This window comes from Zalophus californianus, chromosome 9 (assembly GCF_009762305.2).
Source record: "Zalophus californianus isolate mZalCal1 chromosome 9, mZalCal1.pri.v2, whole genome shotgun sequence".
In the NCBI taxonomy this organism is placed as follows: Eukaryota; Metazoa; Chordata; class Mammalia; order Carnivora; family Otariidae; genus Zalophus; species Zalophus californianus.
The window spans coordinates 139,153,128-139,179,996 of record NC_045603.1 but is presented as its reverse complement, the minus strand read 5'-3'; the positions used below and the strand labels follow the sequence as shown (position 1 = coordinate 139,179,996).

Genomic DNA, 26,869 nt, shown 5'->3' with positions numbered 1-26,869 from the left:
GGAAGAGAGTTGCATCCTTAGAAAGTTTTGCTGATGGAAGCATGCCGTGTGCAGGCAGGACGGGGGTGGAGGCCTGAGCCAGGCGGGGACTCCCGTGAGAACAGGCCCCCAGGCCGGCCCCCATCCCCGTGCACGTTTACCCTGGAGCCGCCACTCAGGACTTGAGACAAGACACCTGGGACCATGGGCAGGAGCTGAACCGACGTCTGGGTCCTTTGAGGAGGCCCATCTCTATGCCCCCCAGCACTGGGCCCTCTACCCCTTTGCCCTGAAGCTGGAGCACGTCCCCAGCTCAGGGCCTGCAGGACGTGTAGGTGCCTGTGTCACAGGCTCAGCAGTCTGGGCCTCGAGGCCGGAGGGCCCTGAAGGCGAGCTGGCCGGACAGCAGGACCACCGGCACTCGCGTGCGGCACAGTGCCCGGCCCTGGTGCGTCCCTTGGCAGAGGTGCATCTCATGGATGGGGGCCGGGGGTGTCTGCTCGGGCTGCCCTCTCCCCAGACCCAGCACAGAAGTGGGAGCCCCCCTGGTCCTGGCCTCTGCTGCAGATTCTGCTTCCCAAAACTGAAGGCCCGTGCATGACAGTGCCCATCACAGACTGCAGTGAAAATGTGTGCTGTTCTGATTCAGCGCCACGAGGCTTTCTGTTTTCCCTAAAGAGCGGCAGCACAGGTGGGAGCCAAGAAGCAGGGGCTCCGTCACAGCCCACACAGCTCCTTCCTCCTCTCCTGTCAGGGTCCGCACAGCCCTTTCCCAGGCCCTGTGAGCCCCAGACAGCTGTCTTCCCGGGGCTGAGGGGAGAACTAGGAAGCCAGGCTTGTGTTAGCTTGTGGCTGTCCCATGTGACCCACGGAAGAGATAAACTCACTGGGCGCGCCGAGCTGTTGTGATTTTGAATGCTCTTTTTATATGTAAGAGCAGAGGGTTTTGAGGTCAAACTAATGGGGTGGTTTTCTGACCCTTTCTCTGCGCCCGGGTTCCTAGCCATCGAATGGGGCGGTGTTCACTGCTGCCTGGGCATGCCTCCCCACCGTGGCCCCCGAGTTCCCCTTTCCCACCGCGGATCCATGCTGAGGCCAGGAGCTGATGGGTCCTTCACACAGTGGAGACCCCATGATTTACGTACACCAGATGGTGCTCATTCTGACCATGATCCAAGGAATCTCGGCAACAAAAACAACATTCTCTGCAAGAAGGGAAGACAAACGAAACCAAAGAAACCTTCAGAACGAACCCCAGACTCATGACTCTAAAATGTGGTGTTTAGGGATACCCCAGGAGACCACGATCTCAGGTTATTCTTTGTCCTGTGAGGGGAAGATGACTGCAGCCGGCTCATACCTGGAGTCTGGGCGTGGAGGCAAGGCCTGGAGCTTGGCATTCCTGCCCCAAGCTCACCCTCCACTGTTCCGGGGCCCCTATAAACACTCAGAGTCCAGCCCAAGGGACCTCAGTGACCTCTGGCCCAAACACTGTACGAGTAAGAGGTGCTTATACCCTGCTCTGTGCTTTGTGGATTCCAGCTTAATTAAAGCGGGTATTTAGAGTAATGGGAAGTAACATTTATAATTGTTTCCTTGCAGTTTTTCAATATTCAGATGTCTGGTGCAAGTGCAGGATAACTTAGCAGCAGAGAACTATTTCTCCCAAGGGCTGGTCTGATGCTCCTCTCTTAATTCTGTGGAAATCGGAGCTGTAGAAACGGAAACTGCTGTCCCTTCACCCTTCATTAATCCTCAGCTCCTCTGGACTCTGGGCTCTGCCGTATTCAGCACAGTTATGAGGCCCAAGAGATGCATTATTTGCTTATTTGCTTTCTGTTAGTCTCACCTATTGTCAGCATCGTGCCATGTGACGCAGCCTATCCTTCAAAGAATTTATCATGAATTTGGGGGAGATGGCTCAGAGACAGAAACGTCCACAAAATAAGGTATTGCGTGATGACTACCGCGTAAGTCTGTGCACAGACTGTCGCTGGGACGAAGGGGTGGGGGGGAACTGCGTGCACGGGCTCTGGACAAGCTGGCCAGAGCCGGGGCCCCTGGATGGCGGGGGGGATGAGGGAAGAAGCCAAAGAGGAGGTGTCGTGAGTCTGGCCTCAGGCTGATCTGGGAGAACACTCTGCAGGATGCGGGGGCCACAGGCGCCATGTGCTTGTGGGCAGGTGTGGAGCTGCTCCCCCAGCGGCGCTGTGGCCCCGGCCGCACCAGCCCCCATGAAGTGCGACCCCGCACGGGACTCTGGTTATGGGGTTCCGGGGGTGTGGCCGAAGGACAGCATGAGCAACAGTCCCAGGAAACACGGCCCCACTGACTTCTGTGGAACGAATAGAAAACGTGATCAGAGACCCCCTCCTGCAAAGCCCCAGGCCCAGTCAGTTTTGTGGGAGAATTCTACCAACCTTGAAGCAGCAGCTGATTTCAAGGCTATTTATAAAGAGTCCCGGAGCACACGAAGACAAGGAAAGCCTCAAGTTGTTTTTATCACGAAATGCCTGTTACTGGTCTATCCGCCTGACTGAGAATGCACAGAAGGAAAACAGGTAGCCTCAGTTATAGATACCAGAGATTCTAAATCAAATACTAACCACCGAGCACTGGAGGAAAGGACCAATACAGTAATCACTACAAGGGGGGGTTTATTATGGAAATGCAAAAGTGGGTTCGATTCAATTAAAGTGCAGTACAAAAATATGATTATAATTACGGACACTTAGAAGACATCTGACAAAGTCCAACAACTGTTTTGATAAAAACTCAATAAATGAAATAGTTGTATTTTTCCAATGTGATGTTACACACACACATAGAGAGGGGTAGACACACAGGGACACACGCATATGTACGGAGAGGTACACACACACATGACAGGTGTATACACGCAAGCCCCCAGCGGCTTGAACACTAGAGGGACGTCTGCGGTGCTCAGGAACACGGCAGGAATGCCCACGGTGACTCCATTACTTAATATTCACCGAAGCTATTAGCCAACACAACAAGAGAAGGAAAATGGAGACAGAGCAATTGGAACGGAGAAGGAACAGTGTCGCTGCAGAAGGCACTGTGACCGTGGATGTGGGAACCTCTGGAGGATCCAGTCGGAGTGTACTGCTAGAAATAATAGGACGGTCGGTAAGGTGATGGGGTACAAGTTAATATACAGAAATCAGTAGCTTCCGTGTGTACCCACAACAGCTCGTGAGAAACCGTAAAGGACAAACAGCTCCATTTACTGAAGCAAACAAGATAACAGGAATGAGTTTAACAAGAAACGATCAAGACGAGAAATGAATAAAACATTTACTCCCCCCGAAAGACACCAACAAAACTCGAACACATGGATGTTGCACCTTCTTGGACGGAAAGATTTGATGTCTGGAACCTTCTCTACAGTGATTGATAAGGTTCATATGATTCTAGTAGGAACAGCACGGGGGCTTGTTTTTGACCAAGAAAACCTGGTTGAAAAGTTTAGTTTTGCTTTATTTTTGAACCACACAAGCTGATTTTTGTGGGTAACCCAGGAAGTTCTGGGAGAGAAGACCAATAGCAGGGCACGAAGCCCAGTAGACATCAAGCAGGTTACAAGGGCTCAATAGCAAATTGCCATGGTTCTGACGCAGGAAGTCCTAACAGGGGAACAAAGCAGAGAGTCCAGGAACTGACCCAAAGTCAGAAAGGAATTTACTGCAGGATAGAGGTGCTGACATCTCAAACCTGTGGGTTGGAGACACTGGAGTCACTATCCCATTAGAGCTATCCAGTAACTGAAGAGCCCTCTGAAAAACAAAACTGCATCTTTACTGTGCACCAGCATAGGTAACAGGTGGATCAAAGGTGTTGATGCAAACGCATGAAGAGCTGCATCTTTATTCATAATCACCCGAACTCAGAAGCATGTCCCCCAGCAGGTGGTGGATAAATGAACTGTGGTCCATCCAGACAATGGAATATTATTCAGTGATAAAAAGAACGGAGCCATCAAACAATGAAGAGACATGGAGGAAGCTTGGATGCAGATCACTCAGTGAAGGACGCCAATAAGGCAAGGCCCGCATAGCTGGATGGCATTCTGGGAAAGGTGGAACTACGGAGATAAGAAAAGAGGAGCGTTTTCCGGGGGTGGGGGCAGCAGTGGAGAGACAAAGCACAGAGGTTCTCGGGGCCGTGAAGCTGCTCTGTGTGACACTGGAATCTGGGTCTGTGTCCTTATACATCTGTCCAAACCCAGAGAATGTTCGACACCAAGAGTGCAAACTGTGGACTTGGGTTGATTAAAATAACAACAAAAAGATGTAAATGCACTAGAAGAAAACATGGGATAATCTCTTGGTAAATTTGGTGAGTGAAAGACTTTTCTGATTATAACTAAAAGTCTCAAAGCAGTAAAAATTGCTAAATTCAGATGCATAAAATAATTCCGTGAGTTCACTGTCCTGGTGACTCATCGCAAGCAAGCACACCTCACTCTGTCCCAGAGGAGACCGGTGCCGGATCCCTGTGTGCAAACACAGTCAAAAAGAGTTCCAGGACCAGAGTGAACGTGTCTCTCTGGCTGGCCGCTTGCATTGCCCTCGTCAGCCCCGTGCACCTCCACCCCCAACTTTGGGCAATCTTTGGGAATGTCCTTTTATTTATTTAACTGGGACCGAGCAATTCTGAGCCCACTCAAACCCTTTGAATAGAAATTTTCACAATGCAACCTCTGATTACAAAATTTCTAAAAATAAAACTATACATAAATATACCTGCCAGGGTCTAAGAAACAAATATCAAAAGTATGGGTTTTTATGGGTTTAGTATGCCTGAGGGTGTGGTCTAGAAATGAGTTCTGACTCCCTGTTTTCTAGCGCTGTGCCCACTGAGTGCCATGGCCCCAGTAGTAGGGTTTCCACAGGCTCCCATGGAGGTGGCGGCCCTCCTCGGATGTCCCCAGTAGGAGCCTGCACTGCATCCTGCAGTGTCCGCCATGCACGCTGGGGTTGCAGAGCGCCTGCCCTTTCACCTCTCTCCTCACTTGGGAGACTCTGTGTTTGATTATCTGACTTTTCCTGTGAATCAGTTCCTTCCTCTTGTCAGGGTCTGTTTCTGTCCTAAATTTCCTTTAATTTGTTTGGACTGGAGTAGACATAAAATGCTAGCTTAGGCATGTCTCGTCCAGGAGGGACATGGGTAAGACTGAAGGGAAACATTTTCACGTTCGACGCAGATTTCTCTCCCTCCAGGGCCTTGGTTAGTGGCCGTCCCCCAGGGCTGTCTTCTCCAAATACTGCAGGTACGCTGACTTGAGGAGGAAAGTACATGTGCACACAAGTTCCTTGTGCTGCCCTGGGAGCGGCAGTGCCAGGGTGGAGAGCATAGAGCCGCGAGGCGCAGGCGGGCAGGACGCAACCCGCGCCATGACCCGATGTCTGGAGTCACATAACCCTGTTTCTGCTACTCACTCGAGACTTCCGTCGGGGGAGCCCGTCTGCTGTCCTGTGTGGAACAAGGGGATAAATCTAGTGCTAGCTAGTTGTTGGGGATGAGAGAGCATCCTGTGACATGTGTAACGGGTGCCAGTCCGAATCTCCTAAAAATGCTGTTATCCGAGCTGTCAGTACTACAACCAGACTTCCCCTACAGCGCCCGCTGCTAGAATTACAGTAGAAGCCTGTGTTCTGTCAGTGCAGGAATCACACCCTCATTAGGGCCCTTCGGTGGGCGGGCTCCTGTGGCAGGAGAGAGGGACGCCGTAGTGCTGGCTGTGAGGCCCTGGGTGCAATGCTGGCACTGTGGTCTGTGTGTCTGGGAGACGTGGGGGTGCCCCCAACTTCGGTGCAGAGGAGTCCAGGAGCAGCCCCGTGCCCCGTGCCCCCCATCCCACAGAGCAGTTACCTCCTGCGGCAGCTAATTCTTGAAAACTTAAACATCTGGTCAACTGGGCCGCACGGGAATGAACTGTGAATGCATCTGAAAATCCAGAGTGCGTCAAGGCCATTAGCTTTGCCAGCTTCACGTTTGCTCCGTGTAGAACACGTTTGTTATACCTCTGCCACCCAAGGGCAATGTTTGGTTTTCTTCCCCAGTGAAATCTTTTGGGCAGTTAAATGCCAGCTTACGATGGACCCGTATGAAGAGTGCAGAAGTCCCTGGACACCGTGGGTGGGGCACGCGCTCCTGCAGGGATGCGGCGGGAGTGCTGTCTTCCTCCCTGTTTTGTGTGTTTCCTTGTGCACCTGCTCGCTGAGGAGGGGCATCTGGTGTCGCGGGAGGGCTGGCCCAGGTCAGGCCGCTGCCCCTCTTCAGTGGGCTCCCCTTGGGGGCCACAGGTGTAACTCTGGGGTCAGCTCCCATGATCTCTAGACAGGCCACGTCCGCTCAGCGATGGATCTTCCTTCCCTCTCCGTGTTAGGAGGGCGTTCAATATAACAAGTCGGCATTCATGCTACATGAAGGTCAGAAGTAAAGCACATCCTGCATTTCGTGGTTTAGACCTAACCCTTTAAACCGAAGACTGGGAATCGCTGTCCGTCCTGCTCCCTGCGTGTAGGAGGTCGGCCCCCGCGAGTGTCGATGGGCCTGAACCTTCCTCCCACTCCGTGAGGCTCTGCACCTCGCAGCGTCTTCCGAGACCAACCCTCTGAATTCCAGGTGACTGTTCACCATCTCCCATCCCCACTCGAGGCTCTGCCTACGGTCTTTATCCATCTTCCCCATGCCCTCCTGGGTGTAAATGGAAAGACCCACTTTTATTTTTATGATCAAAGTAATTGCCAGTCACTCTGGGGAGAAACCGGGAAGAAAGGGTTTGGGGATCTGCATGCACCTGAAGGAGTCCTCTGTGCAGAGGGGGCTGACCAGGCCCCTCGTGCGCTCGGAAGAGAGGTGCTGGCTGTGGTCCAGCCGTCGGGACTTACCAGGACCGCCTTACCTGGTGTGGCGCCGTGGCTGACCCTGACTCCAGTGGAGCATGGCTCGGACAGCACAGAAGCAGATTTCTTCACTGGTGGGGTCGTTTTAGGTTCAGAGCAAAAAGCTCTGAAACACAGCAGAACACGTGTCTCATGTTGTTCATTGGGACTTTGAGATTTTCCCTATAAGACAGGACAGCCCGCTTTGTCCACAAGAGTCTGCCATCCTGAACGGAGCTGTTCTGGGCTGTTTTCACAAAGTTTGGCTTTGTAGGCTGTTTTCTTCCCCATCCTGTCTTCAAGAGATGTGCGTTTTTGCTAGGCAGTCGTGCGTCCCAGGCATTCGTGGGGTGTGCATAGAGCCGCCCACCAGCTTAAACCGGAAGGATGTTTGTCAAAGCCACAGCTTCTGAATGTGTTTTGCAGACCAGGCCAGCAAAGACAGGCTGGAACATAAACTTCTGAAAATACGCACCAGGGGAGTCTTTCTTCTGGTCATTTACTTAATAAGCTTAGAAGCGAATAATTTTGCAGGCAAAGAGCATGCATCTCAGCACCACGCCTCGTGCACATGTGTAGGGACCCTTCGGCAGGGTGTTGTGGAGTCTGCCGCCCACCTCTTGGCTCTGCCCGCCTTCCCATGACTCAAGGAAAGACACCTAGCCCCTTCATCTCCTTGTCTGTATTTCTTAAAAGCCGTAATTAAGATTCCTGCATCTCCCACTTCACAGGGTTGTAGCAATTACCTTGATTAGTGTATGCAAAAGTGCTATCAACATTATAAATTTGCATATCAAATGAAATCATCATTATTAATAGCTCCTTCAAGAGTCACTTTCCCATGGAAACACCAGGATTTCTTAACAAAGGAGAAGACAGAGCCATCGCTTGACAGCTTGGCTAAACAATGTCCAGGTTTCTGGCTGAGGAGGGCAGAGGGAGCGACTCATTGCTTTTCCTCCTGGGGGATCCTCGGACCGGAAGGATTTGGAGGGTGTGGACAGACAGGATGAAATCCCGGCACTGTGCAGAGGCGCCATTGCGAAGGAGCAAGCACCTGCAGGGCGGGCCCAGAGAAGGCAGGCACTGAGCCAGCAGCCACCAAGGGCGGGCTCACCAGGTGACTTTTAATTAAGGACCGTTGGCTGGTCCCCGACCCACGTGGGTCGAGGAGGCTTGTGCTTGTATGTATCCTGCCTTCCACTGGGGAGAGAGACCCAGTTACAGGGGAAACTGGAGCTGCACTGTGAGAGCAGAGTTGGTATTTTTCTCACAAATGTGAATATTCATAAGTATGGAAGCCACAAGCAGGATAAAAGAGAAAGACTGACTATAAACAAAGCGGGCTTGATCAGAGGAAGCACAGTCCGAGAAGAGAGGAGGCTCAGCTGTCGAGGCTCCCCAGGGACCTGTGAGGAGCGTCACATCTATAAAACAAGAGGGAGGAGGAACCTAAGAACAAGAGAGATGTCTTGAGTGATACACGTTGCGGAAATTAAGAAACAGTGGGCATTTGAAGAGCTGTTGGGGAAGTTTCAGAAGGGCCCAAGGACACAGAGGAAATGGGTAGATGCACCAGGAAAGGGAAGAGACTGAGGATCCGGTCGGAGTACTGAAAATTGGACAAAAATGTATGTAAAGGAAGGAATTTATCAAAGAATATGAAAAAAAGTACAGAAATAAACAGCTTAAATAAATCAGAGCAGGTGCGTGGCTCACGCCTACACACATTCTTATGAAATTATAAAACATTCAGTTTACAAAAAGTGTCTTTCCCCTCCGTAGGCAGGGTGGGGCAATCCGGCAGAGACATCAGCCAGATGCCTCTGGTTAGAAACAGTAGGTAAGAGATAGTAGAAAAATCCCCCCCAGATGTGCAGGGAAAATAATGTCAAGCACAGAATTCTCCCCAAGCAAAGCTACTCCAGGAGTTTGAGAGCATGGTTGGCATGCAGCCTGTGAGTGAGCATGCCCGGTTTCTGTCCCCACATGTTCTGACGGTGTTTCTTGAGGCTGCATCTGTCAGGCTGGGAGAAGGGAGGAGAAAGCAGCAAGGCTGGTGCTGGGGGTGTGGCTGGGGCCCGGGGAAGGACGTGGGCCTGTCCACGGACGTGGGGACTCGTTGGCCAGCAGGCGTGCCAAAGGCACTTCCTTCCTGTCAGTGAAAGAAGAGAAAGCGGAGCACCCAGAAAGCACACCTAAGACTTCAGAGGCTCTCTGCGGAGGTCTAGCAACAAATGTGGGTCAACCCTAAATGTGAGGCGGCTTTGAGTGAGTGGTGGCAGGAGTGGGAATGTACGAGCGTGGCCCCTGGCGCTCTTGGGACATGGTGCGGGGATAGCACAGGAACCGTGGCTCAGCCTGCGCTCGGCGGTGGCCCCTACCGCGTCCTGACTGTGCGAGGCCGTGTAATGCTTTCCAACATTTAGGCTCACCGGACAGAGGACGGAAGACTGAAGTACGGCACAGAAGAGGCTGTGCTAGTTACGGTAACGTGAAAATATGTGCGTATGAGACGAGGCGGCTCGCCAGGCCGGCCAGGGGCCCGACGGCACGCTGTCCGCTTGACAGCGTAAGGAAGAGAAGTGTAAGCATGTTACCTGAACCCATGAATGTTACAAACACGATCATGAAAAAGCAAAAAGCGTCAGATTTTACCAGCGCAAATCAATATTCAGAATTGAAAAAAATGGAAATACAGAATGGATATAGTGTTTGGAGTCACGAGGACCCAAAAGGAAAGTGATCAGCGCCAGCTTCCCTGCTGGGCCAGTGGGAGAACACCGTGTCCCTTCCTGAGCTCGCTTCTGCTTGAGTTTTTACCAGATACTGCGCTATTTGGATAACAGTAAGAACTGTCCTATCCGTAAAGCACATGTCTCTGCTACCCGATTTGTCCTACGGGCTCGTCAGGGGAAAGCACCTGCAGGCACTGAGTGACGTGGATGAGCTGGTGTCCCACCTGGAAATGGGAGGCATCGTGATCAGGTTTTCCTTCAGAATCCGCGCACGTTTGTAACTTTTGTAACTTTGTAAGTAAGTAAGAGTGTCCTTCCCTCTTGGAGGTTCCTGCGCATTTGCTTAAATACCTGAGCTAGAAGGAAGGTCAGATGTCACAGCAACTTTAAGTAAATGGTTTTTACAAAATATTTGTACCAGTGATTTTGCACACATCTCCCTAATCTCTTGTTAATCAGTGTGTCTATGAAACCTTCTCTTTATAACAAGAAGGCAAGTTTCAGCACTTTATTCCTCAGTGTTTATAGTCACTAATTCGTGTACAGTCTCACTTCATAGAATAAATTCAGTTCACGTAGGTAAATCGCCTGCACAAAAACCAGTGTATTCACTCGCCATTTTCCCGTGAGTCTCTGTAAAATGTTACTGTTTTCCAAGGGAGGTCTGAGAGTAGCTTTCAAGACTTCCTAGAATTGAGTTTTCCAGAAAAGTGGGAAGATATTGGACAGTCGGCTCCAGAGCTGGGAAATCCTGGAAAAACTACTCAGCAGATCACAGCGACCTAAGCACCGGGGTTGGGAATAGAGCCCAATGGAGGCGAGACACAGGTCCCTCCCTCTCACCTTCTATCTGCCTCCCTTCCTCCCTCCTTTCCTCCCTCCCTTCCTTCCTCCCTCCTTCCTCCCTCCCTTCTTCCTCCCTCCCTTCCTTCCTCCCTCCCTTCCTTCCTCCCTCCTCCCTCCCTTCCTTCCTCCCTCCCTCCTTCCTCCCTTCCTTCCTCCCTCCCTTCTTCCTCCCTCCCTTCCTTCCTCCCTCCTCCCTCCCTTCCTTCCTCCCTCCTTCCTCCCTTCCTTCCTCCCTCCTTCCTCCCTTCCTCCCTTCCTCCCTCCCTCCCTCCATCCCTCCCTCCCTTCCTCCCTCCTTCCTCCCTTCCTTTTTCCTTCCTCCCTCCCTTTTTCCTTCCCCCCTCCCTTCCTCCTCCCTCCTTCCTCCTCCCTCCCTTCTTCCCTCCTTCCTCCCTTCCTCTCTCCCTTCCTCCCTCCCTCCTTCCTCCTCCCTCCCTTCCTCCCTCCTTCCTCCCTTCCTTTTTCCTTCCTCCCTCCCTTTTTCCTTCCCCCCTCCCTTCCTCCTCCCTCCTTCCTCCTCCCTCCCTTCTTCCCTCCTTCCTCCCTCCCTCCCTCCCTCCTCCCTCCCTCCCTCCATCACTCCCTTCCTCCCAAGCTGCCTACCTCCCTACCTCCTTCCTCCCTCCCTCCCTCCCTCCCTCCCTCCCTCCCTCCCTCCCTCCCTCCCTCCCTCCCTCCCTCCCTCCCTCCCTCCCTCCTCCCTCCCTCCCTCCCTCCCTCCCTCCCTCCCTCCCTTCCTGCCTCCCTCCCTTCCTCCCTCCCTTCCTTCCTCCCTCCCTCCCTTCCTTCCTCCCTCCCTCCCTCCCTCCCTCCCTCCCTCCTCCCTCCCTCCCTCCCTCCCTCCCTCCCTCCCTCCCTCCCTTCCTGCCTCCCTCCCTTCCTCCCTCCCTCCCTTCCTTCCCTCTGAGTTGCCAAGAGGCAGATTGACCTAAGGTCCCATGGCTAGTTGCAGGTAGAGCTGGGAGTCAAACCCAAGCAGTTGTGCTTCTCCAGCACCATCTGTTCCCTAGACCGTATCCTGAAGTGGAGGCTGTGTCTTTTCTTGTCACCCTCGTGGGTGTGCAGAATGGTGCCCCACATGTAGATGCATCTGGTCCACGGCTGCTGGCTGCCGGAGAAAGGAATGCCAGGTCCAGCGGGAATGCTCTTGACTGAGGTGGATCCTTAGCCCTCAGTTTAGAATATTTCAGTTTCTACGCGGAGGTGGACGTTTGAATGTATGGAAGGGCAAGTGTCAGCGGCTTGGGCAGAATGCCGGCCCCGGATACAGTGGTGTCACTGACGAAACGGAATTGCCTTTCCCTTAGCACATTATCCTCATAAAGTCATTTTACCTTTCAAAGCACTTCATACACCTTATTCTCCTTCCCCAGTTACAGCAGGGGAGGCATTTTTCATTCCGTTTCACTAAGATGCCCACAATGGAAAGGTTGAGCAATATCTGCCCTTGTGGCTCTGCCCCTCCCCCAGCGTCCTGCGCTTGGCAGAACCTGAGGGGCCCTCGGGGCTAGAATGGTACGAAAAATATGCCAACTCTCTGGTTTTTAACTGATTTTCAACATACATATGTTTGGTCATCATGTAGATGGTCTTTGTCTACACATGCAAATCCTCTTTGTGAAACTTAACCCAAAGCCAGTTATTTCTGCAAGCAGCATTTTGAGTAGGTCATGACCAACTCATACCCAACTCTGGAATCAGAAAGTGTACACAGTTCAAATGACCAACTGGTTAGTTACCATTAATAGATGTTTTCACCAAAAACTGAGTGCTGGGAGTTAACTCTTGCGTCTCCCACCCTGGCTGTCCGAGGCCATGACCTTCCCTGCGGTCCGGACGTTCCCCTCCCATCCTGCCCCGCGTGTGGGATGGGGTTCCACGTCTGTGAACCGCTGGCAGGAAGGAGTGCCCACCGTCTTCCATGATGGGGCTCAGGAAGTGGTTTGCACCCCAGTGGGGGCTCAGACTCCCTGTGCACAGAGGAAATGCAGGTGCCGCGGGGAAGTGCGAGGTGCACACAGGCAGCCTCCTCACCGCCTGCCTGAGGCGACTAATCCGTGGCCTGGCCTGACCTTGGGTTCCAGCTGTGCCAACACCAACAGTGCACGGCATTCTCGACCATGAGGCAGGGAGCCTAACAGGGAAGGCGTGGGCCAGGTCCTCACGTGGCCCTTCTTTGTAGGAGTCGAGGCGCGCGGGCAGAGCCGGTCTGAGGAGGGGTCAGCAGGGTTTTGCTGACCATCTACAGTCGGCACTGAGCTCTCTGGGTCCTATTGTTGTTTTTCTTTTTCACTTCTTCGTGTGGAAGAGAGACTCGTCTGGTTCCCAAGGTCAGGAAGACACTAAATCCCCTGTCCTCGTGGATGGGATCCCACAGGGAAAACGAGAGGCATTACCTGTGGTCATGACGATTCCTGCCAGGGCTTTGTGGCGGGCGTGCGTGGACGCCAGGCCCACAGTCAGCTCGTGGAACTTCTGCGTGACCAGCTGGGACACGGAGTCTGCGAATTCCTGAAAGACACAAGCACCAGGCCTCTCTGATGGCTGAGCCGGCGGCATCCTGGCCTCCCTCCTCCTCCAAGCCATGTCCCCGTGTGCGGCATCCGGAGGCCACCGTGGGCACTGTCCCGAAGCCCCACGGCCCTATGGGGACCCATGGCAGGCCCTGGTTCTGAGTCGGGAGCCCCAGCCTGGCCCTGCACCTGAGCAGAGCCTGCCCGCGGGAGGCCACAGCCACTCTTGCCCTCCCCTGCCTCGTGGAGGGGCCAGCCTGCAGCTCTCGTTCGGGGAGCACTTGTGTGATAGAATCCTGAGCAGCGGGGGGCTTGCACACCCTAGACACTCGGCTCCCTGTCTTCTCGGTGTGGGAGAACCAAGGTATAAATACCGCTCAGTCTCAGGTACTTCCTGGCCGAGCTGTTCCCTGTGCTCACCCCACGGTGTGCCCCCTTACTTTCTGCACACATGCACAGGCACACACAAGTGCACTCATGAGATGCAGGCACAGTGCACACATGTACGTGCACACGTGCACTTACAGACACACGTGCACACAGTGCAGCCAGAGATAATGCGCATGTACACACGCACTCAGAGATGCAGGCACACATGCGTGGTACGCACCCATGCACACGTACACGCACATGTGTGCACACAGAGAGAGAGATGCAGGCACACATGTGCGGTACCCACACATGCATGTGCACACTTGTTGAATTTTCCTAGTGTGACCTATGTCCTTATTAAAGCAGCCCACCTGCAATGACTAAGGCAGTGTGGCCCACGAATGTGGTTTTCTTGTCATCTTCCTCCCTCCCACCTGGCCCCATGGTGGACGTGTCCCTTCTTTGCTGGAGGAGGCAGGCTGGGTGGCAGCGCCCTTCACAGGCATTGGAGACAGAGAGATCTGGTGTGAATCGCATGGGCCCGTTTTCCTGATTTATAAGGTAATCCTCTTAATTTTCATCCGATGGTGCTTTCATGAGAATTAAATGCATTAATGTATCTTAAATGCTTAGCATGCTGCCCTGTGTTTCGTCAGTGCTCAGAAACGGTGCCTGTTCTTCTTTCGTCATCTCATCATCATTGCTAATTATCATTTCCCTGGTCGCTGCAGACACAGGCTGCATCCTCACGTGGTTATCCGTGAGGGGGCACGTGATTCATTTCGGGATGGAATGGAGCTTCACTTTCCCGCCAGGTGTCCGGATGTTGTGCTACAGATAAGAACAGGTCTCAACAAAGATGCAAAAGATAAATAGACAGTTTATTTTTAAAAAATCCCACTTACGGGCAGTAAAACCTATTCATATGGAAACAGGCCTGCATCCCAGACTCTAGAAACCTGCGCGGAACAACACTGAGGTGTTGGCGCCTGTCTCCTCTGTCCCGCGGGGGGCCTGCTGCGGTGGCGGCTCCCGAAACCCATAGTGCTGGGTGCCATACGGGCGTGACGATTCGGGCCTGGCAGGTGGCGAGGGGCCCTCCATTGGGCCTGCTGGGCCTGGGACGTGTGTGCTGGGAGGGGGTCTCCCCCCGGCTCGGCCCCTGCAGGAACCCAGGCTGCTGGGTGAGGTGCCTCACCTCCACTGGGAGCTGTGCAGTCCGTCCTAGGGTTGGCTTGGGGTTGGAGGCTGTCTTGTCCTTTGGGACCTGGGGACGGAGGTCCAGAGAGAGTGGGCATGTGTCCCAGGCACACGGTATATGGGTGTCCTGGGGCAGCCAGAACCAGTGACCACAAGTGCGCTGGCTCAGAACCACAGAAATCTGTCCCCTCTGGAGACAGCAGCCGGAGGTCAAGGTGGCGAGGGCTCGTCTCCCTCCCGCAGCTCCAGTGGAGGGTCCTTCCTGCCTCCTCCGGCCTGTGGGGGCTGCAGGCATCCGTCCCGTGTCTGCCTCCTCCAAAGACGCCTGTCACTGGATTCAGGGCCACCCTGATCTCAGATCCTTCGTGTCACAGCTGCATGGCCCCAGGCGCAGGCTCTGGGGCAGGCCACGGCATGCTTTTTTGGGGCCACCTGCAGACCACTTCGCCTTGTCATCAACACCTTCCACATGCGTGCTGTAATCCAGAGGGCAACAGTTTTCCACAGGAGTGTGAATTTGGGTAAATTCTGTACATCTTGGATGAGCCCAACTTCTTCATTTGCGTCTGTTCCTCGAACAGTAGCAGGTGTAGACACGGGGCTGGTAGTGTCCCTGGCACCCTTGGCCCCCCACCACCAAGGGAAGATTTTATCAAGTCCCACCTTCAGAAGGACGCTGGTGGGCACAGGGCTCTGAGCTCTGACTGAAGGCACACGAGCAGGGAGCAAGGCTGGTGGGAACAGGGGTCCCAGGCTCTGCGGGCTCTGTGGCGCCTCAGTGAACACCGCTTTTGGAGCAGGAGACTTTGAGCCCTGTTCTTGCAGGACCGGCAGCAAGATGCAGCCCAGCACCACCTGCCTGGCTGGGAAGGGGGCCTCTGACCTGGGCGCGGGCCAAGGGCTCCTGTCCAGGCACAGGGGTCCAGAAAGGCATGAGCAGAGCTGATGGCTGGCTGAGAGGGACCTTGACGGAATGGTGGGCCTAGGGTCTTTCCTTCTGCAGACGTCCAGTGCTCAGGTCAGGGGATGAGCTTCACTGTCTGCCCACCGGCTAGATCTGCAGCATGCTGGCGGTCAGCAGAGGGTCAAGCCGCTGTTCCGCTGGGGACCTACGTGCTGGACCTACCTGCCTGCTGGCGGCACCTGCAGGTGGCTGGTTCCATGCGCTTTATCACTAGGATGGGCTTCCAGGGGCTGCCCGCGCCTTCTTCTGGCTTCCTCAAAGTCTGAAGCGCCTTGCGGGCAGACTCCTGTCTTTTGCTCCTCCAATAACATTTTTTAAAATTGAAGTATGATTAACCTACACTGTTATATTAGATATTAGTTTCAGGTGTACAACATTCAACAATTCTGTGTGTGCCTCAGTACTCATGATGGTAAGTGTACTTTTAATCCCCCTCACCTGTCTCCCGTCCCCCCCCACCTCCCCGCTGGTGACCAGCAGTGTGTCCTCTAGAGCGAAGAGTCTGTCTCTTGTTTTGTCACTTCTTTTCTTTGTTCGTTTTTTTTTTCAATTCCACATATGAGTGAAATCATATGGTATTTGTCTTTCTCTGACTTATTTAACTCCATATAATACTCTCTAGCTCCATCCGTGTCATTGCAAATGGCAAGATTTCTTTCTTTTTTATGTCTGAGTAATAGTCCATTGTACATATATACCACATCTTCTTTATCCAATCATCTGTCGATGGACATCTGGGCTGCTTCCATATCTCGGCTATTGTGGACATTGCTGCTGTAAACATCGGGTGCATATCTTTTGAATTAGTGTTTTCATTTTCATTGGGTTTACTGGATCACAGGGTAGCTCTATTTTCAACTTTTTGAGGAACTTCCATACTGTTTTCCAGAGTGGCTGCACCAGCTTGCATTCCCACCAACAGTGTAGGAGGGTTCCCCTTTCTCCACATCCCCGCCAACATCTGTTGTTTCCTGACTTGTTAATTTTAGCCATTCTGACTGGTGTGAAGTGGTATCTCATGGAGGTTTTGATTTGCATTTCCCTGATGCCGAGTGATACTGAGCATCTTTTCATGTGTCTGTTGGCCATCTGCATGTCTTCTTTGGAGAAATGTCTGTTCATGTCTTCTGCCCATTTTTAATTGGATTCTTTGTTTTTGTTTTTTTATTTTTAGGGTTGATTTGTAGAAGTTGTTTACATATTTTGGATATTAGCCCCTTGTCGGATATGTCATTTGCAAATATCTCCTCCCATTCAGTAGGTTGCCTTGTCATTTTCTTGGTGGTTTCCTTCTCCAGTAACTTTTCAAGGTGCCCGGATCAGATTCCTATGCCTTGTGTGCTCTGAAGAGCTGTTCCAATGTACTTTTGATTGTCCTTTTTCCGTCTCTTTAAAGTGAAGTTTCGAACGTCCACGAGGTGAGGATACTGTCAGCACAGGATGCATCTTGCTGTTCTGTGTGCCTGATGGGCCCTGTGAGGTTCCTAGAAGAGGTCGCCCCCAACCGCTGGCTACACAGAAAAGCGACTTCATTTGGAAACTAGAGGCTGCTCTCCTTTGTGCAGAGGTGCAGGACGGATGCCCTGTGTGCCAGGGTGGCACCTGCATAGCCTGCTGAACCCCCCAAAGAAGCTGCTGACACGGTTTCAACATGCGGATTCGGGGACACACACGTTCCACCCATAGACCCATGAGATGGGGTGTGGTATGAGTGACCTGCGCGGGTCTGGCTTTTGGAGGGTGTGGGGCACCCCTTCTCTCTCCGGCCTCTCTTTCTCCCCCATCCCTCCTCTCTTGTCCCGGGCCCCCTGGCTGGAGACCCTGAGGGTGGAGCTACCATGGGGGGCCTGGGACCACCAGCTGTCCACCCGCCGACAGCCCTGTGGTTTCACTGGTTTTGAGGACGTAGGTTACAGCACGAGCATCATTACTCTAGTATAAAGAATGAGAGGAATTTATTATAAAAAGGCAAGTAAAACCTGACAAATCAGGGAAAAGTGAAGGGTGCACAGAGCACCATACCGCCCAGCTGACCTGCCAGGCGTCCTAGAGCCAGGTGAGCGACCTCTAACCCACGTGCCCTTTAGGGGATCTTGGGGCCCTGGGGCCCCGACCGCGTGGGTCAGCAGCTCTGCACGGTTCTGCTGCCAATGAATAATGTTCTTCATGTGTGAACAGCCATTACTGGGCTTCACCTGACGCATGTTTAATTTTTGTTTGGACTGAAATGCGCCACGGGAAATACAGATGCCGAGCCGCTCGCTCGTCCGCCTCTGAGCCACCTGATGTGCGCAGGCTCTGCTGGATGCAGAGCGGGCAGCCGGAGCCACGGCGGTGGGAAGGACAGGCGGCTCGCGGCTCTGAGGGGTGTGCACGTTCTCCCGGCCCCCAGCCTCGGCCCCCTGCCCTCTGACCTGGCCGTGCCCCATCTCCTCCCCTACAGTCCTTTTGCTTTATTCTTTTTTTCAGGGGTCCTTGATGTTGATGTGAAGCACATTTCTCAAGTCTTATAAATGTGAATGTAAAAAGAAAGGCAAAGTTTTCTTGATCTCTCCTCACTTCGGGTGGTGGCTTATTCTATTGAAACGTAGAGAAGAGTTTAGTGAGCTGCTTGAAATTTACCTGTAATGTGTAAATGGTGTTACATGAACGCTTGCTTGTGGTTTTGCAAGGAAGGATTTGATGGACCTTTTGTTTTCCTGGTTGTGAGAGTGGAAGGAAGAGAAATCAGAGCACGGCTTGCAAGTTGTCTTCGTCCAGACTTGCAGGAGTCTTCGTGAAATTAGACGTGCGTGGGCTTGGGAAAAGGCCTGAGGAGCCTGCCCTGCCCCGAGCCGCCTCCTCCCCGGCCTGTGCCCCGCACCACCGCTATTTTGGGGGCTCGGTTGTTAATTCAGCCGCACACACGATTGCAGCTTGCATCGGCTTTCTCAGTTCTGTTTGTGTCTGTAACTGATGTTGTGCTTGATTATGTGGGGAGCTAGAGGCTAGACGGAAACTTAGAGTTCACGTAGGGATGCGTATACTCACTGTCTAACACCAGCCGTTTTTTATGTTTTGATCACTTGGGATTTAACATAGACAGTCAATTTTGGTTACTGCAAACCTACCTAATCAGATGGTGAAATAATCCATTTTCTTCCCCACCTGGCACTTGGTTTATAGTCGAAGCAGCTAAACAGCTTAAAAACAGCTCATGCCACTGATTATTTTCATAAATTCAAACTCCAGGGTGCACCCGTGGGCCCTGGGGAGTTCATTCAGCTCCCCAGGACAGGCGAGTGCGTCCCGTTAGGACACATTATTTAACTTAAAGAGTATCTTTTTTAAATGTTTTATTTATTTATTCATGAGAGTCAGAGAGAGAGAGAGAGGCAGAGTCAGAGGGAGAAGCGGCCTCCCCACCTAGCAGGGAGCCCGATGCGGAACTCGATCCTAGGACCCCAGGATCATGACCTGAGCCGAAGACAGATGCTTAACCATCTGAGCCACCCAGGCGCCCCAAACTTAAAGAGTATTTTTTTCAGCACATGAGTCAAGCTATATCTTAGCATTGCTTCCTAAATTAACATAAGACATTTTCCCCGGCGGCGAGCATACAAACCCCTCACTGTGATTCAGAGCAGCCCCCACCCTCGCTTTACCGAGGCCTGTGTGCAGGGCTTGGCGGGAGCTGTGGCGCTTACAAACCCATACCCCATCTCTGTCCATGAGAGCATCACAGACCGCCGACGGGGGACCTCCTCGTCCCTCTCTCCACAAAGCCCAGGTCTAGCTCCTATAGAGGCTTCCACGGCGAGCAGGCTTCTCCTCCAGACCCCAGTGGCTCTTAGAAGCTGCGTCCTTTTATGGTACATCCTGAAAAGGTAATTTTTCTTTCTCTTATGTACGTCATATATATACAATGTCCCTGTGGACAAGGGGGTCAATATTTTTATTGACTGGGGGAGTGTGAACCACCATGTGGATCACATGCCGTGGAGACGGCCCACGACACGTGTCTTCTGTGGAGCTCACTTTTCAGGGCAGGGGATGAGGTCTGATGGTCTGAGTGGAGGATTTGTGCAGCGTCATGATGAGAGGTCAAAGCTGCAAGGCTGCCAGAGGTAGGTCTCGGTTCCAGACCCAGGAGCTCCTGCGGTTATTCTGCAGATGTCCCCAGAGTGCCTCCTCGGGCTCAGCGGCTACGTAAGCAGTGGGGACACAGCATGGGAAGAGCATAGGGCCCACGCAGCGAGTTCTGGCTCTGCTCAGGAGGCAGAGGGGGGCCCTTCCCAGGCTTTGACCAGCCACAGGTTGACCGTGAGGATGAGGTCGCCACCGGCAAGGTTGAGGCACTGTGTTTACCGACAGCCATTGTTCCTACGGCCATGTCTCCCCACGCAGAGCCCCCAGCACTCGGCTCCGCGTGCCCCCACGCAGAGCCCCCAGCACACGGCTGTGTCCCCCCGCGCAGAGCCCCCAGCACACGGCGATGTCCCCCCGCGCAGAGCCCCCAGCACACGGCCGTTTCCCCCCGCGCAGAGCCCCCAGCACACGGCGATGTCCCTTCGCTCAGAGCCCCCAGCACACGGCGATGTCCCTCCGCGCAGAGCCCCCAGCACACGCAGAGCCCCCAGTACACGGTGGTGGTCCCATCTTACGGTTGCAGATGCAGAAGCTCAGCGAGATCAGGGACACAGTTGTGAAGCAGGCAAGAAGCTGGGTGTGATGGAGTTGTGTGTGTGTGAGTTCTGCGTTGTGCTGTCAGCCTGTGATGTCTGCCGCTCTTCTGGGGGCCGGTTCCTCAAACCTCAGAAAACAGCTTTAATCTGACCACACTCTGTAAATCCTCCGAGATTAAAGCTAAGCGCATGGGTGGTTTGCTCAGACGGTGCCCCAAAGCCCTCGCCCTTTTGTGGTAACGGAGAGAGCCTGCCGCCCTCCTCTGAAATCTCTGGCTAACCCGTCCACCCCTGCAGGGGCAGCTGGGGGTCCCACCAGACGCGGCCCCCACATAGGGCCCCCCAGGGTGGGAGCAGTAGCCGCTGTGCTCCAGGGGCAGAGGCGGACAGAATTTGGGGTTGAGTCTGGGCCCCATTTGGGACTTTCTGTGTGCCAAGATGAGAAGCCAGTGGGCCTCGTAGAGGGGGCAGGCCTGGAGAGATTTGGGGGCTCCGGAGCAGGTGAGCCTGCTGCCCCACCCACCCCACCCCCGAACTGTCACTCCTCTTGCTTCATCCAGCCCCCAGTTCAATCATCCTGCCCCTGAAACACCTGGCCTCCCAAAGGTAGAGGCCCTTGGATGGGGCTGGAGGCAGGAGCAGGTTCCCCGGCTGAGTTAGGTCGGGGCCCAAGCCTGTGACCATCCAGGGAGAAGGTATGGGACAGGGAAGGGCGTGCCCTGCAGAGAACCCTCCATGGTCTGCCTCGTCCAGGCCTTGGCTGGGGGGGTCCTGCAGGAAACACCCCCACTGTGGTCTGCCTAGTCCAGGCCTTGGCTGGGAGCGGGGAGGGGGTCCTGCAGGAAACACCCCCACTGTGGTCTGCCTAGTCCGGGGGTCCTGCAGGAAACACCCCCACTGTGGTCTGCCTAGTCCAGGCCTTGGCTGGGAGCACAGTGGGTATCCTGGTGGTGAGGAGACAACTTAGGGTTGGGGTGGTGGCCTTCTGGACACCCCATCTCCTGCAGTGGACAGATGAGGGTCTGCTGTGGTCTGCGGCAGGAACTGGGAGAGTCTGGCCCTGGGCACGAGTGAGAGGCCAGCTTTGCAGTAGAAAACCCTGCACAGAGAGCCTAAAGACCCACTCCAAAAATCTGGAAAGATAAACTGACGTCCTCCAGCTGTACTAATTATTGGCGATTTAGCAGTTTAGGGAATGCCTGTATGGGGCCCCTTGGCGGCGGAGGCATGCTCAGCCTCCCTGGGCACGAGCCGGCTCCTCGGGGAAGCCTCACAAAGCCACCCCAGCTGCTCTTAGGGCAGGAGCACGTGGGGGGTGGGACTGGGGGCCGTGCCCCTGAGCCGCTGCTCGGAGCTCCGATGAGCCCGAATCAGGGGGGCAGCGTCCGAGCTGTTCACGCATAGGCTGGTACAGGCGGACGGCAGGAGCAGAAGTGAGCAGAGGGGAGAGGACTTGGCTTCTGGTTGAATGATAGTGATAAACAGGTGCTTCTGGTCCCAAAGGTTAAGTGGGGAGGTTGGCCCCATATTAATGAGCGGTGTGTGTGGCGCCATTCGAAATGCTACTTCAGTTTCTGCCTGTCGTTGCCACACATCGTCCATTGGCTCCAATTACCGTGGCAAATTACCAGCATTATTCAAACAGGAAAAATAAACTTTAAAGAGGAACGCTGAAAGACTCACACTTTACTCATTTCCAACACTAATATTTTGAATGCCACAAATAAATAAAATGTGTTCAAATTTGCAATAGCAGTCCTCAGGGTAAAATTGACATTTAGCCAAAGTGGTAAGGATATTAAAATCAATAGATTATGAAAGAGAAAGCCTTCAGTAAATATTTTCCTGTTGAAATCCTGTCTTTGGGCTTATAATGCTGAAATATCAGAAAGGTTAGATTTGCATATGGGTGGGCCAGACAGGATCTGGGAGCCAAGGCTGCCTGGTCCCCTGTCCCCCTCCCTTCATGGTGCTTGCTATGCACCCCCCCACCATACTGGGGAGTAAGTATGGGGGAGTGCCCTGGGGTGTGGGAAGTAGCACCACCCGGAAGGGGGCGTGGCTGACCGAGCTCTGCTTCCAGAACTGGGCAGCGGAGGGGCTGCTCCCCGAGGCATCGAGCTGGCGGATGGCGCGCTGAGGCTCAGAGAAATCCTGCTAAGTGGGAGGTGAACTTCCACGGCTCCATCTCAGCGTCCCCTCATGTGTCCATGGACGAGGCGCCTCTGGGTCTTGTAATGATTCCTGTTTGCTAACAAAGGCAATCAAGCCTCATTAACTTCAAAGTCCAACTACGTAATTCAAATTAGCAGACTACTCAATTATTCTATATCTCAAATTATCTGGAGGCCAATAACAAATTTAAAGGAAGTCCTGAAAGAGGAAAAAATCCTTACTGTCACCCACATGGTGGAGAAAGCGCCAAACTTGGAATGAGAGGACCTGGGCAGGGAGCCTCTCTGGGGCACGGCTTCCTCATCCAGAATTACCCTGATGGGCCTGGTTCTGATCCTCGGCATGGACACCTGGCCTGCTGCATCAGACATTTCTGGATGACCAGGGGCATGGCCAGAGGAAGAAACGAGGGTTGGGAGGTGTTCCTCTGGGGTCAGCACACCTGTCCACCGTGTGCAGGGAGCTAGGTGAGTGGTCATCCTGGGGCCAGGGAGTGGCAGAGCCAGACGTGTGTTTTGGGGAGCGCTGACCGCACCGTGGTTGACAGACAGGTACCAACATGAGACTGGCTGCACGAGGTGGCCCCTCAAAGCACTTTCTGTGGCCGAGTCCCCTGCTCGGGTGTTTCAGTAGGATGTGGCCTCCAAGGCTAGGAGGGGCTGTATTTTGGCAGATTGCATTTTCCAAAGACGGCTGTACCCATGTCGCCCATCCTGCCAGCTCATCTTACCTCTAACCCCCATGTGCCTCATATGCAGTGGTTGGCTCTGTGTCCTCTCCTTGGACACTGTCCCAGCAGACAGAGCAATGAAGGGATGGTGGCATGTGACCTCTGAGCAGTCCGTAACGCCATGACCTGTGTCTTGGCCCTGGGTGCTCCCTCTTGGAACCCAGCCAGGAGAAATCCCATGGAGAGGAGTCCGGGTCCTGGCCAGTGGCCAAGCTGAGCTCCCAGACCACACACAGCCAGCACTAACCTGCAGCCCCCAGTGGGCCCTCTGGGGAGCGGTCCTCAGCCCCCAGCCAAACTGCCCAGCTAGTGCTGTGAGGAGCTGAGGGGCACCGTCCCCGCTGAGCCCAGCCCAAATGGCAGGTGCAAGAGCAGAATAAAAGCCTGTGTTGTTTTGAGCCACTGGGTTTCAGAGTGGCTTGTTATGCCATGGTGAAGCACGCAGACAGAGGTACGGTGTGACAGACCGTGGATAGACCATGAGGGCTTAAAGATGGACTCTGAAGTCATTGTGATCCAGATTCAAATCCTGTTGTTGCTACTTAACAGTGGCCTGACTCCGAACGTTATTTAGACCGTGATTTCCCCTTCTCTGAAATAGGAATCATGCCTACGCCATAGGGTTATTACAGGTGGGATGGCATCGCGGGTGTAAGATGCCTGAGTGTGACCTGTACGCTCACTGCCTAGCTCCGAGTGCCGACTGTGGTTGAGGTTGTTCGCGCCCGGACTTGTGCAAGCACAGAGTTTCTTAGAAACAATACAGAAATACTTGTCACTTACTTGCATGAAATGAAAGTTTTCTCAGGACGCAGCTGTTCGAGGGGTATGTTCCGGCACAGTTAGGCAGGCGCGTATGATGCTGAGGATGTGTTGAGGCAGAACTTCATGAAATACCTCCCTGAGTTGAGTGCTTTCTTGGAGTTCCCCCGACCCCAGTTAATCCAGCTGCACTGTTGCCTGTCCCACCGGCTGTTCCCCCTGCACTGCGTGCGCTAAGGGAGCCTGCTCTTCAGCGGAGTAGCTGAGCCTTTGACCCAGCTCTGCGCCCCACACACAGGCGCTGCATCTGCCTGGACCCAGAGCCAGTCTCAGGGAGAAATCACACACGCGTTGCCTGCTTGATGTCATTTCCTTGTACTGAAAACGTCGGTCAGTATTGGGCGAGTTAAACTATTTGCTTGATCTTTTATCAGCTTTACATTTGTTACAACTTTTCCGTTTGGAAGACGGTGTCTCTGGCATCAGCGCCTTCGAACATCGCGTGCTGTCTGGAGGTGCGCTGCCCTGGGCTCTTGGCCTCTAGTCTGCTCACGGTTCTCTGACTTGGGGTTCCCTTCTCTCTGAGAAGGGCCCATCCTCGGGCCACATTACTTGTGACTATTGACACGAGCGTCACCGTGATTGGCCCGGAGGCCTGAGGACCAGAGCTCTGTCGTACTCCTCTTGGCAATAACACAGGCACACAGTGCGTCCCAATCAAAGTGTGCGTTTGCCCTGAGGGCTTTGTAGGGCACACGTGGCTCCTGACACGCCCCCACAGGAATGCTGGCGTGAAATTGGAAAGGTGTTTGTCCGAGCTGTCACGGGGGAGAGCTTAGCTGTGTCCAGAGTGGCCCGGGAGAAGCCACAGTGGAGACACTGTCTCAAGCCTCTCCACTTCTATCTCATCTCTATACCTGACTCCTGGAGAAAAGAATAAATCAAAATTTATTGAGCAAGACACTAATGAAATATTAAGACAAAGAAGACAAGGTCCTCTATATAAAAAGCCCGTCATACCAAACAGGAAACACAGAACACCGTGTGATAGATGGTAGCCGACATTGCTCAAGGACTTTGTGCACGCAGGTGCTAAGTGGCCAGTGCGTCTTGTTTCCCGTAATCGACATGATTGTCCCGGGAGGCAGTTACTCTATTACCCTGCTTTGCAGATGAGCGAGCTCAGAATGAGAGAAGCCAGCCTCCCTGCCAGGGGCACACAGGGTCCCAGATTCACACAAGGGTGGTCAGACCCCAGGGCACATGCTCAGCCGCTGTCCTTCCTCAAGAGAGATGGGCAGGGCAGGAAGGACGATGAATGCTTATATTCTCAGACCAAAACGAGCACACAAGCCTGAAAAAGGCAAACACAGAGGTAGGAGACGGGGAGTGTGAAATTCTGCCTCTTACACAAATTTGGGTTTCATGACAGTCTTCACTGTAGGAGTTTAGGGAGCAAATGACCCCTGGTAATTGGAGAAGGAGGACTTCACAGGGCCTGGGAGAGCCACCTGGGGCCACCTGTGGGGCCATAGACCCCTTCCTGGATCCCCTGAGTCAGAATTTTAGGTGCTGGCGTTGCCTGCAAGGTGCTCAGGGATTCAAATGTGCAGGGAAGTTCGACAACAACACGAGCAAGATTCTCTCATTGGCCAAACATCACCAGCCTCCTCCAAACTGTTTTCAAACAGCCCTGCTTTTTGGGCTTCTCTGTTTCTCTCTGCATCATCCAATCTCAGCAGGACCAGAAGCCCCCACCCTCGATACCTGACCCAGTTCCTCATCCCCAACACCCCCGGGTGATGCCTGACCACCTGGCCTGTCCTCAGCGAGGGTCCTGTTAAGTCGGTTTAGCCAGGACCTCCTTCACCCCTGATGTTTCCTCTTTGTGATTTCCATGCACCGACCCCACCTGCCCTGTGGCTGTAACCCCCACTTTCCACGCTGCATGCACTCCTGCTGCAGTGGCCCGCCACCTGCCAGCATTGTGTGAAACCTGGAGCGGGCCAGAGGGTCCCAGTGGGGAGGGACGGCTGAGCTGGGGTTGGGAATGGACCACCTCTCCCTGCAAGAGCAGGGATGTGTGCCACGAAACATCAGCCTGTCTTACCATCTTGTGGTCTCCGGTCCCTAGGTGGCCGCCTGCTCCCTCTTGCTGGCTCTCTCCCCATCTCTCCCTTTGGTCTCCGCAGGCCTCACCCCACTCATTGCCACACAGTGACCTCCACCAAATTCAGCTCCGCAAGGGAGACCATGACCCATATGCCTCCCTCTGCATGTGCCGAGACCAACCAAGCAAATCCAGGGGTACAATAGTGAGGTTCCCTCCAAGGGGGTGGGCTCTAGCTGTGGGTCATTTGCTGAACAAGAGAGTTCTTAGCCAGTGGATAGGAAGATCCCTCTTACATATGATGGGACAGATATGAATAGACAGGACTGGGGGCTGGTCACATCTGTAAATATAATTTTATAGACTTGAAGGCACTTTTAGTCATCTACTGTTGGCATTTTTAAATTCTTCATGATTAGTTACATTAAGAAGAAGCAGTCTAAGGAAAATGAAGAAAATAATTCTTTTAAAATAGAGGATCTGCATAAAGTAAAAAGGGGGGACAGTTATATGAATGGCTCATGCTATATTGATAACAAAGGTTTAGTAACATCAGGAGCTGACCTTTTTTTCCCTGTATCTGACAAACAGGTTGCACTCTCTGCTTTCTGCTGTTTATTTTATGAATTTGCTATCTGGCTCCTGAGCACCTTCAGTGGAGAGTGGCTGGAGGGCCAGAGGGACTCGGTGGCCGGGTGGCAGGTGAGGGCCCCCTCTTCTGGCAGGTGGGAGGAGAATGGTGCAAATGCCACTGCCCACCCTGGGGGGTTCCCAGGGACCAGGTGCAGGGGGACGAATGCTTTATGGTGGGGCAGCCAAGACTGAGACAAGCTGACTCATCCAGTCAGTGTTACCATTAGAATCACACCCACATGTTTAACTTCTGGCTCCAACATTCGGGCTCT

General features: G+C 53.5%; 1 protein-coding gene across 1 annotated transcript in view; it reads right to left on the bottom strand.

Annotated features, from left to right (window-relative positions):
- ADARB2 (adenosine deaminase RNA specific B2 (inactive)) overlaps positions 1–26,869 on the bottom strand; it is a 409,625-nt gene that overhangs the window by 43,878 nt on the left and 338,878 nt on the right. Inside the window, exon 4 of the mRNA XM_027595682.2 lies at positions 12,871–12,985. Within this exon, the coding sequence (XP_027451483.1) occupies positions 12,871–12,985 (115 nt within the window). The remainder of the gene's footprint in view (positions 1–12,870; positions 12,986–26,869) is intronic.